Genomic DNA, 12,383 nt, shown 5'->3' on the forward strand with positions numbered 1-12,383 from the left:
GGGTTTTTTTTTTTTTTTTTTACAGATTATGACGGCAGACTCCCATAAAATCTCCTTATTTAATTAACAAAATTTTGTTTGACAGTCTTCTCTTTTTGGCATAAAGGTTAGCAATTTCCCAGAGTACTCTGCTGCTGTGGGGCCTGAAGCCACCACAAAATGTAAGCACAGATTTTAGTTTGGGAGCAGGCCAACAATTCATTAAATCTTTCATCTTTCCCACTGGTTTGATAGTATAATCACCACAGCATTAGCAAGGCAGCAAGCATGCTGTGATCTGACTACTTCACCTGTCTATACAGATAATAGTTTATGTATATCTTCTTATAATACTGCTGTGTATATAGCATGCAGTCGCCATACAAATGCATGTTCTCAGAACTCCTCCCCTGTCTGCTAGGTAGGACCTGTCCTCATGTTCTTCCTCAGTGGAAGGGGCATTCCCAACGCTGGTCTGCCAACTTCATCTGAAATCATCTAGGAAAAAATTTTATATTAAGCTGGGAAAAAACATTCTCTTTGCTGGTTTGCAAGGCAAGCGGCCCTCAATGCTTGCATCCTCTGGAGGTGCCTTTCTGTCTTTTGAGTCAGCCAAAGTGGCTGAAGTGGGGTTTTATAGGAGGCAGATAGAAATCTCCTACAGAGAGTTTAATTTCCAGCAGCAAAATCCATCAATTTCTTAAGAAAGCTGTCACCTAGCCCTGTCCCTGCTGTGTCATCCTCTGGGTGCATATCGTTGATGTACTGGTACTCTGGGACTATGTTCCATGAGACTGAAGAAGGTAAGAGTGATTTGAAAGAAGCTCACCCTTATCAGGTAAAGAAAAGCTCTATAAATACTTCCAGAGAATTAGAAAGCAAACCTACCAATTGTGTTGCAAAATTGCTTTGTTATGAACTTACTTTTGGGAATTAATCAAAGAAGACAGGGAGTAAATGGCTGAAAGCTGTGAGATGTTCCTTCACATGGAGATGTGCCCACCTCGGTACATGCCGCTTGATAATACCAGGAGTTTCTGGGTTTCTTTACTGATTTGAGGGTAACTGCCTTATTGGGGAGGTCAGAGCTGTCTGATGAAGGTGGATTCAGCTGCATTTCTTTTCAAGAAACTGAGTTCAGAGAGTTGTTTCTCTAATGGCAGTTTTCTGTGCTTTTTCCCAGTATCAGTTCGTATTTTACATGTTTTCTGTTGCTTGGCTAAGCACATAAATATTCTGCTGCCCTTTTACATTAATGCTTTCTCTAGGCAAGCTGTTGGACTGCCCTGCTGCCCTGACCAGTCAGACTGAGGGGTCACTGTGCATCCTATGCTCCTGTGCCACAGCATTAGCAGCACAACTTGTTTCTCTTTTCTGAGGACGGCAGGTTTTAAATCAGAAGGGCACAGAAAGGCCATTTTATTGTGTTAAGAAACCAGCTCTTCAGCAGCAGAAGCAAAACTTGATATGGGCGCTGCTCAACAGAACAGAAAGGTGAAGGTGGTTTGATTTATCACGAAGGAAGGTGTAAGAAGCTCTGCATTCTTCACCTGCTGACCTTTAAACATCTCTTGAATTCAGACTGGTTCCTCTGTAAAAAAAGCCCCAAAACACAACAAAACCCATCCAAAGAACCTGCTTCCTATTTATTTCTTGCTGTTACGGTACAAGCAGACTGCAGTCTGAGGGCTGTGATTGCATGTATAAGGTGATCTTGGCTGCTCTGTTCCGTGTGGCAAGGAGGACCACATGCTCTCCACCCCCTCTCCCGGGGCACACACTCACCTGCTGGGACTCCTGTGAGTTGCCATGTAAGCAGGTAGGGGCAGAATTAAGATTTCCTCTCACCTCCAGCCAGGCCCCAGGCTGGGAGCTGGACCCAGACCCAGTGGGAGCTCTGGCTGGGTGCCCGGCTGGCCCACTGTTGGCTAGCCCAGCACACCCGTGGCAGAGGATAGTCTGACACCTCGGAGACTGGCTGTTGGGCCTGGGTGTTGAACAGCATGTGGATCTGGGTAAGGAGGGCATTGCTTGAAGTCCCTGCCAGCTCTTCATTTTGTGCAGCACAGCTGGGTCTCGCTGTCCCTGGGCTCCCTGCTGCTCTCTGCTGGTGCTGTGTATGCAGGATGGCATGCTTTCGAGCACAGGTAACTCCACTTTCGACATGTAGCTTTGTAGCTGACATATTTGACATTCACCTTAGTCAAGACTTCTGTCCCCTTCAATCCCATCTTTGCCTAGCTCTGCAGATAGAATTTTCATGGGGTGTTTGGTTAGTTGAAGTTATTTTGTTAAGACACAAATGAGAGCAGAGAATTTTGGCTCTGTGATTATCACAGCGCTAAAATAATTTAGGAAATGTTGCTATGTTCTGTGCTGAACTTTTTATTTTTTTTAGTGTGGAGTCACATTCCCTGGTGAATTCTGCAGTGTTGGTCCTGGGCTGGGATGTCCAGAGGTGTCAGGAGACAAGTGCAGTGAGGGGTCTGCACAGAAAACCACTCTAGCAAAAACAGGCATTGTCCTTCTTACTGTGAGAAGGAGCTGAGCCTGCTGCAGTGGCAGCTGGAGTTGAACTGCTGCCCTGTCAGGCTTTTGAGAAAGAAGTGCCTCAGTCCCTCCTGGTAAGTGGGATGGAGGAAACAGAATGCTCTAATAGGCTTTGGCCACTAACACCTGCTTTGTCTTCCCATCAGCTAGCTCCCCAGCCATCAATTTCCCTCCTTAATGCTGCACCTAACCCACGCATGGGATGAATTTTAAGGCCCTCTGTGTTAGTTTTTCTTGGCAATGTTCTGGTAGCGGTGGGGATACAGGGAAGGCTTCTGTGAGAAGCTGCTGGAAGCTTCCCTGATGTCTGATAGAGCCAATGCCAGCTCGCTCCAAGATGGACCCATCACTGACCAAGCCCATCAGCAAAATGCCTCTGGGATAACACAGTTAAGAAGGGGGGAAAAGCCATGCACAGCTGCAGCCAGAGAGAGGAGTGAGAACATGTGGGAGAAGCAGCTCTGCAGACACCAAGATCAGTGAGGAAGGAGGGCAGGAGGTGATCAAGGCACCGGAGCAGAGATTCCTCTGCAGCCCATGGTGCAGCCCATGGTGACACACTGTCCCCCTGCAGCACATGGAGGTCCATGGTAGAGCAGGTACCCACCTGCAGCCCGTGGAAGATCCCACACAGGAGCAGGGGGATGCTCAAAGGAGGCTGTGACCCTGTGGGAAGGCCCTGATGGAGCAGGCTCCTGGCAGGACCTGTGGCCCTGTGGAGAGAGGAGCCCATGCTGGAACAGGGGAAGAGTCTGAGGAGTCCTCCCCTGAGGAGGAAGGAGTGGCAGAGACAACATGTGATGGAGTGACCATCAACCTCCATTCTCTGTCCTGTCCCCCTGTGCTGCTGGTGGGGAGGAGGTACAGAATTTGGGAATAAGGTTAAGCCTGGAAAGAAGAGAGGGGTTGGGGGAAGGTGTTTTAAGATTTAGTTTTTATTTCCCATTATCCTCCGATTTGATTGATAATAAGTCAAACTAATCTCCTCAAGTTGAGTCTGTTTCACCCGTGACAGTAATTGTCCCTGTCCTTACCTTGACCCACAGGCCTCTTGTTGTATTTCCTTGCCCCTGTCCAGTTGAGGAGGGGAGTGATAGAGTGGCTTTGGTGGACACCTGGTGTCCAGCCAGTGTCAGCTTACCACAGCCTCAATTGTAAACAGATTTGTAAGGGAAAAGTATTAGTTTTTATTTTACTCATGGGTACATTTTGACCATATTATGGGTAGTAAAATATCAATTGGGCAATTGGCCATTTGTTAATCTACCAGAGAAGTCACTGCCTGAAGGGAGGAGAATGTAGGGCATTTTGAGTCTGAATAGATGAGAAAGCTGCATTAGCTGGTACAGTTCATTTCTGATCAGTCTCTGTAGTTGCAAAAGGCTGTAATTGTACAGTAATTTACTGCTACCTGATTTCTGAAATCACTGCAAATGATTCCCACCAGACAGACTGCTTTGGTAAGCAGTTCATTTCAATAGCTCACAAAAGCTACAGCACAGAGCAGGGCAAGGACAAAATGAAGCAGAAGTGATTTACTGAGCAAGCAGTGTCATCACTGCTGCACATCATGTCTTTGCAAGATAGAAATTTGTTGGTTGATCTTACCTTACAGAACAAACAAGATTTAGTGGCAGAGGCACAAAAAGCAGTCCTGGCTGTCCAGGTCCAAGGAACATTTGCAGGCATGCATTAGATCTTTTTCTGTCTCCAGTGGCGTGTGCTTGTTGGCAAGGTAGTGTTTTGGCATGCAGCGCATCTCATAAATAGCTACCTGCTCATGCCATCTATTTAGGTAATTGAATCATTTTGCCATCCCCCTTACTTATGAAGCCTTCCCTTGCGAATTATTTGAAACTTGGTTTTTACTGATTAAAAATTTGGATTACTCTGACTCACACCATGTAGAGCAATAGCTGGAGTCACTTCTTCTGGAGTCACGGAACTAGAGGAAGCCACCGTCCTATGTAATTACAGAAAGTAAGTGTGGGAGTGTGAGTGCACTCCAAGGAGAGCTCTGCAGTAGCTGCTAAACAGAAAGACAGGAAGAATTAATAACATTGGTATAATCTCAAGGACAGCAAAGTGAAACCCTGTAATCCCCACAGGGCAAATACTCTTTTGCTCTGTTATCAGTCTGGATTAAATCCCTGAGTTTCCATACTCAGTCACTTATGGTGAGGTCAACATTTGCCTGTTTTTCAAACAAGCAGTCTTCTCATCTGTGTTCATGGCACAAAATTCTCTTTGGTTTTAAAACTTTAATAACGAGTGATATTTTAGAAAAGCAGTACAGTTTCTGTACAGAGAAAGCTATATTTCTTGCAGTTGTTTGATTTCATAATTTAGAATTTCCTTTTTTCCCCCACTTTAATGTCGAAGTTATTTGCTAATTGGGGAACCAGTGTATCATTAGATATTCTGAGTGATCTTCCTACACCCAGTTTTTGCCACCACCCAAAACTCTGGAGCAAGCAGCAGCCTGTCCTGACTAGCTTGAGGAGTTCCCTGCCTCAGGAAGTGATCAGATCACATCTCTGTCAGGATCTCCTCTCTTCTTGGGAATGAGAAATGTAACTCCTGAGAAAAAGAAACCAAATGCATGTGTTAAACACTAGAGAGAAGACACAGAACGAGTTGCACCTCATTTCAAAACTCCTCCTGCTGGCTTCAGCACTCTCTGCCGAGTTAAAAGGACCAATCTCCAAAAGACATGAGAAAAGCATGTTGAGAAAGCATCTCTGGGGGTGAACAACCCTACACAGAGAGCATGTACTACAGGTTGCATACTTGATGAGAATACTGCACTTTCTTGCATGCATGGATGAACTTGAGACACTGCAACAGCTGTCTTGCCTAAGCCTGGGAGCATGTGCATTGCTTTGGGCTGTGCTAATGGGAAAGCTGGACTTGGCTAAATTCCTTCAGTACTCTGATACCACAGCAGAATGTTTTTTTATTTGAATATAGCACAGGAGGACTCATCTGGCAGTAGAGACCATAAACAGCTATCACGATACAAGTAGCAGATAATACTGGTATCTTCTTAAGTGCTCACTGTAGTCTGAATTTCCTGATGGCACAGTGAAATCTCAGACATTGAAATGTAATGGTGTGGGAGTCAGGATGGTAACACCTCTCCATCTGAGCTCTGTCTGACAGAGTCTTAAGAGCACCATGCAGTACTCCACTTGGTTGAGGAGTGCTGTGGACAGCAGAGAGCAAAGTAATAGCTCCTTAGGAGCAGGCAGGTTTGACTGGGTATATCAGTGCCACAGATTTGGAAAGCTAATTACTTTGTGCAAAAAAATATATAAATTTAAATCAACAGCTTTTATGCTTGGCAGGCTTACTTAAACCACGATCAACTCTGATCAAGTGCCATAAGAACTGCCACAGACTTACTTTTTGAGTCTGCCTTGATAATTCTAAACCACATTTTTAAAAGAATGCTGACTTCACAAGACAAGTAACAGATAATCTGTAACTTCGATGAACTGTTCCTTATTTCACACACTTTGCATAAGTGGTAGCTTGCATTGCCCATATGTGTCTACACATAAGTTTTAGGTGGCTTGATTTGCTTGCTGCTGTGTAATAGTCACAAAAGACACCAAGGCAGAGCAGGAAACAGAGGATTCATGAGTAGGAAAAGGCCACAAAGAAGTTAAAGGGGAGATAAGATCAAGCAGGGTAGCGGCAAAGGGATGTATGATGTAGGCATAAAATAAGACATACTCAACCCCAAATGAGATTGGGTCTTTCTTTGCTCCATTTTTCTGAAAGCTGCTTGTTTCACCCAGTATTCATCAAATTCTGAAGGGCCAACAAGTGACAATGGTAGACAACAGGCAAGCATGACCTTGCTGTAAAACAGTGAGGCATTCCCTCTGCAGAGCTCCTTGCTGCTGAGACAGAAGCCTTTGTTCCTTACATCAGCTGGATATCTTTTGTTATCTGAACCTATCTCCTCTTTGATTGCACTAATTAATACCATTGCAAATCTCTTGATGTTTCTCATTTACAGAACACTGTTATCTTACACCTCACTTTGGTGAGATGTGTGTGAATCTGCTGTTTACAACTCGATTCAGCTAGTCAATTCCTCTGTTAGCAGTGACCTGTTAAGAGATGAAGGTAGCACATGCACCAAACACCAGCCCTGACTGACACCCACCATCAAAATCTATGCACCCTACCTGGGTTTGTCTGTGCTCAGAGCTCCTGTGCGTGTAAAGAACACAAGGCAAGACAAGAGAAAATGCTGAGGAAATCAGAAGAGGGAATTGGTCCTGATTATCTTGATAACAGCTCTTTATCAACTCATTTCTTGTAGTCTCCCAGCTGTCAGCATTAAAACTCTGCATGCTGTTTTCAGCTGAAGTTGATGTCTCCCACTGCTCTGAAAAGTGAAGGATCATTCCTGTAGTAATGAAATGAAAAACACTGACATTACCGTTCCAGACTTTCACCAGGGGATACAGCTGCAGTCCAGTTTACAAATCTGAGCTCTGAATAACTCCCTAGAAGCTAACAGAGTTGCTCCAGCATCAGGCTCTCTCAAACTTACTATTTCAGCACATTTCAGCCTTTTTCTCATAATGATTTGAAGTGATGGTGTGTAGATTTCAAATGTCCACTCAATTTTCTTCATTTTCTCTTTTCATTTTGAAGTATATTCGGTGCTGTTCGAACTGGTGCTTATATGCTGTACATTTTGATGACCAAAGGCCTGAAGCAGTCAGTGTGTGATCAGAGTTTTTACATTGGACCTGTCAGCAAATTCTGGGCATATGCGTTTGTGCTAAGCAAAGCACCCGAACTGGGTAAGTACCCTCTCTCCCTTTCTCTCACTATTCTTATTTAAAGCAGAAATGGCTGTGCAGGAAGCACAGGAAGGGTCTCAGTGTTGTCAAAATCTTGTCTTAGTCTTAGCAAAATTGAGCCAACAAAACCAGCCCCAAACTCTGCATGTTTTAGTCTCTAGAGATTAAGCTTGACTGAAGTTAGAGCAATGTGCGGTTGAAAAAGCCTATTCCCAGCCAAGGAATAAATTACAGTGATTATACGTAACAGGGCAGTCAAGAGGTAGGAGCAATTTGGTCTGTACTTTTTCCTCAGCTACTTGCAGGCAGATCCAAGTAGCATAATTGGCAGTCACTAACCCCAGAAGTGAAGGGTGGGCAACAGCACCTGTGTCAGGAAGAAGCTTTGAGTTAGGTTCTGCCTCCGTTATGCAGCATTCATCCTTAAACACACATGGAGGCGTACAATTATGAACAGTAATGTGCTTCCTCCCTAAACACTGAAAGCTGTGGCTGTCTGCTTCCTCCAAATAGAAACCAATTTCCTTTAATATCCCTAGCTTTTCCAGTCCTGATTCTTATAAACTCCTGTCTCTCCAGCTTTTTTCTTTTTTTAAGAATACTTAGGATACATATGCCAAAGCCAACTTAATAGGAAGTCTGCATATGTTCTCATCTCATGGCTTATTAGCATCAGAAAGGATTGTTTTGGGAAGGAGGAGCCATCAATTTAGCTGGTCCCCCAGCTTTCACTTTGGAGGATGCCCTTATGAAACCTCAAAGGGCTGTAGCACTCACTGTGTTCAGGTGTACAGCAAAAATAAGTCTTTACCTTTCAGCAGAGAATTTGATTCAGCAAATTACAAGGGCAGCAATAAATGAGCATAAAATCTGGAGAGAGACAAGACGCTATTTGCCTTGCTGTGTCAGAATCTCTTGGTTTCATGCTGTTTAAATTACTGCAAAACCACAGAAATCTACTTGTTAAAACTGGAAAACATCAGCTAGAACTGCACAACACCAGTAAATTGAACATATGATTATTTATTAAAACATGAGTCAACATCTTGCAGCTAATGAAGTAAACAGTAGCATTACAGCTTATTACTGACCTTGTGCAGACAGTGCAGTTTTGGTTCCACCCATCACTAGAATTCATTACATGGATTTCCTGGACGGATATACGTAGAAATAAGTTTCCAGATTCAGATCTCAGGGAACTTTTTGGAAACACTGTGTCTACAACACTAGAAAACAAGTAGCATATATATATATATATATATATATATATATATATATATATACATGCATATCTAATTGAGATGCTCAGTGCAATAATGAGAACCAGAAGGAAGGAAAAAGCAGGAATGAAGAATAAAGTTTACTTTTCTACAACAGCAGCATGATTTTGCAGAAAAGGATGTGCATTTCAACGTAGACCAAATTTCTTTCTAGAAGCATTTTTTCTGGTAATTACATACCTTTTGGTACTGTAGATTGCATATGCAATAGCTTTTTGCATAGTAGATCAAAAAGATCTACTGCATTTAACTAGGTTCAGTTTGCAGGTAGGCGTTTGAATCTGAGGACTTCAGGTGCTGTGCTGCTTCCTGTTGAGCTACATTTCTCTTCTAGTCACACTATCTGATGGACAATCTCCCAGTCAGAATCGATACAAGTACATCCACCTGCCTCACCTCAGACTTCAACAGACGATGAAGCTACAAGTAAAGTGCTACCAAGTAAACCTATAGAGTTTTCAAATGGGTTATCCACACAGGAAAATGTGTATATTTTGGTTTTCCGAAGATTGCATAGAGATTAGGAGCCAAGCTAGCGCTCAGATAAGACAGATCTGAGGTCAGACAGATCTAATCTCAGATCTGGAGGTGAGGTGGTGGCTCCAAAATAGTGTGTACTCCAACATCAGCAAAAGGAAGAGAGCCCTGCGGTAATTACAGGATTGTTCAATATGTTTCTCATTTCCTTCCTTTTTTTTTTTCCTTTTTTTTTTTTGTGTTTTGTTACAGGTGACACAATATTCATTATTCTTAGGAAACAGAAGCTCATCTTCTTACACTGGTACCATCACATTACTGTGTTACTTTATTCTTGGTATTCCTACAAGGACATGGTGGCTGGCGGTGGCTGGTTCATGACCATGAACTATGGAGTACACGCTGTTATGTACTCTTACTATGCCTTGCGGGCTGCTGGCTTCAGAGTTTCACGCAAGTTTGCCATGTTCATCACCTTGTCGCAGATCACTCAGATGTTGATCGGTTGCGTGATCAATTACCTGGTCTTCTTCTGGATGCAGCATGGCCAGTGCCATTCCCACGTGCAGAACATCATCTTGTCCTCTCTCATGTACCTCAGCTACTTTGTGCTCTTCTGCCATTTTTTCTTTGAGGCCTATATTGGCAAAACCAGAAAAGAAAGGAAGGTTGACTAGTGGTAGAAACGAGAAGCCATAGCTCAGGGTCATCAAGAAAAACAAAATTATAAGAAAAGAAAATGGCACAAGGAAACACATATATGTATGGTGCAGCTAAATCTTGGCAGCTTAGGGAAAGTTAGCTTGGTTTAACCCAGTAAGTTTATGATCCTATCATGGTGAGAACTCACTGAATTCTACTCTATCTCAAAGGACTGCTGGTGAAAGACAACTTCCTTCTTGTACCTGCCTGCTCTAGAAAAGAAAGGAGAAAAGAAAGAAGAATAAAAAAAAAAAAAAAAAAGAAAAGAAAAGAAAAAAGGGAAGAAAAGAAAGAAGAGAAAAGAAATGAGGGGAAAAAGGTTACATTAAATAAGCATTGTGTTTCCCCAGGGTGGAGGAAAGACTTACTTAAAAGAAAGTTTCTAAATCCTTTCTAATATTTTTTCAGCATTAAACTTGAACAAAGCAAAGCAGAGAGGTTACAAAAAGAAAAACAAATCTGCCTGTGATAACAGCGCAATTGCAGAATTAAAATATTTTCCATATAGGGTTGATACCTTTAGCCAAAATGAAACCCAAAAGGTTGTTTTCTGCATGGAAGGTGGCTGAAATCCACACTGTGGTCATGTATGGAAAAGAGAAGAGATTGATTTCTCCACTATGTACTCTGCCAGGGGAGCAGATCTGGCATGCAGAGTTGCCTCCCTCAGAAGGCAGAAAGGAGCAGTACAAGAGTTTAATGTGAAAAGATGCACTGTTGCAATACGTATCTCAGAGAGTGCATTTTCCAAGTGCATTTTTCACTTAAAAGCAAGGAGTTTTTACAGCAGGATAAGTCATAGAGGGTTAAATCAACCAATATTTGCTAAATTACCAGGGGCTAATGGCAGAGGGATGTTCAGGAAGGAGAGGGAGGCAACTGTCCTCGTGATTTTTAGAAATTACCTGTTAATTTCCATTTAACCCACAGCAACACTGAATTAAATGAGGGAAATCAGAAGAAATCCTAGTTAGCGGGAAGAGAGTGATGTATCTGCCCACTGTTTTCAGAACAATGCCCCGTGGTACAATACGGATTCTGTATTTTTGTGGACACAAGGATACCTGCCTGGGTGGGAAGAGGCGTCAGGACTGTGCGACATTGGGAAACACTGTGCTTCTGCATCTGCCTCCTGGGCAGTGCAAAGATGTTCAAAGTGCCCTCCTCTGGTCATGTGGAGATACTACTACAAAACATACTTGGAATAGGGTTTTCTTGAGATTTGTGTAGAGAAAAAAATAGTCTAAACAGAGTAATTTTGCTGCAACAGCTTAACTCTAAAGTCCAGAGAGAATTACCCTTTGTTAAGTACATCTCTCTGTAGAATCTGTACTATAACATCAGACTGACCACTTTAGAAGATGCTCTTTCTTCTCTGAAGTCGGCTACAGATGTAAAGAGAAATGTATTTCACTCTGAACCTTAGAGAGTTAGTTGAGAACAGCCATATTTTCTGTCAAAGACAAGTAGATTGCATTATCTGTGAGATTCCAGTCCTTAAAAAGCCAAATAAAATGTGTAAAAGTTCCTAGTATTTCAAAGACACAAGTATGTAAACTTGATGTTAAATGTGTTAATGTAGTATTCTAAATTGTATCAGTTAGGTAGTTTAACTAAACAATTAGAAGAACTAGATCAACAAAATAGGGACTGCTGTTCTGCATAGAATATACACACACCTATAACTACACCCATATACACATTCTGTGAATTTTCAACAAGAAAAAAAAGCCCAGTGGCAGAGAATCACATTTCCTGGCTAATGCAAAAGATTGTCATTATCTTTCTTGCTTTAATTTGAGATTGTACAGTACAAAGATTTTTTTTTTTATTATGATTTTTAGCTTTAATTGTGCTGTCATTCATGAAACAGAGCTGCTTATTATCCTGTTATGAAATGACAAGGGCTTTTGGTGTCTCATTCTATACAAAAGAAAAACAAATAAAGCTACATTCCATGTTATGTGAATGGTCTAACAAATCAAAAAGCCTTTGCAGGCTAAAATCATAACTGTAACAAGCAGAAGATGAGTTTACATTTGTGTTATTTAAGTTATTGATGTGCTGACGTTATTTTATGGTACACAACAAATAGCAAAATGTGATATGCAGTAATGAAGCTATGATACTCATTAATAGGACTACTGTATACGTGGAAATATTAGACAAAACCTTAAATGTGCAAACCATTTTGTTATACAGCTTGGGAGTAGATAATTATAATGCTGAATAAGCCTTTTTCCTCATGCTTAATTTTGCCCTGGCTAAGAAGCAGCTTAAGACCAGTTGAGAGTGGAAAAGGCAAAATTAAAGTCGACTGCAATTAGATGAGAAGTGTTAGTAGAAGCTCACCATTGTGCCATTTAGACCCTCAGTCCTGTGTGTCTTAGGTCTCTTAAACAAAGCAAGAGGGGTTGGAAGTGTCCTGGCGTCTGGAGCTGAAGCTGGAGCAGAAATTTTGGACCCCGTGAAGTCAGTGGAGATTTTGCTCTGCTGTGAGCAGAGCCGCTGTGTCTGACTGCCTTTACCTAAGCAGGAAGGAAGGAACCAAACACATCTCAGTCTAATT

At 42.3% G+C, this 12,383-nt stretch overlaps 1 protein-coding gene across 1 annotated transcript in view; it reads left to right on the forward strand.

Moving 5' to 3' along the window:
* Nucleotides 1-11,845, forward strand: part of ELOVL6 (ELOVL fatty acid elongase 6) — a 78,374-nt gene extending 66,529 nt beyond the window's left edge. The window contains exons 3-4 of the mRNA XM_062636630.1: nt 7,204-7,355; nt 9,365-11,845. Of these exons, the coding sequence (XP_062492614.1) occupies nt 7,204-7,355; nt 9,365-9,789 (577 nt within the window). The 3' untranslated portion in view covers nt 9,790-11,845. The remainder of the gene's footprint in view (nt 1-7,203; nt 7,356-9,364) is intronic.
* Nucleotides 11,846-12,383: the final 538 nt, after the last annotated feature.

This window comes from Pezoporus occidentalis, unplaced genomic scaffold (genome assembly GCF_034315485.1).
Source record: "Pezoporus occidentalis ecotype Australia unplaced genomic scaffold, CSIRO_AGI_Poc_V1 ctg49, whole genome shotgun sequence".
In the NCBI taxonomy this organism is placed as follows: domain Eukaryota; kingdom Metazoa; phylum Chordata; class Aves; order Psittaciformes; family Psittacidae; genus Pezoporus; species Pezoporus occidentalis.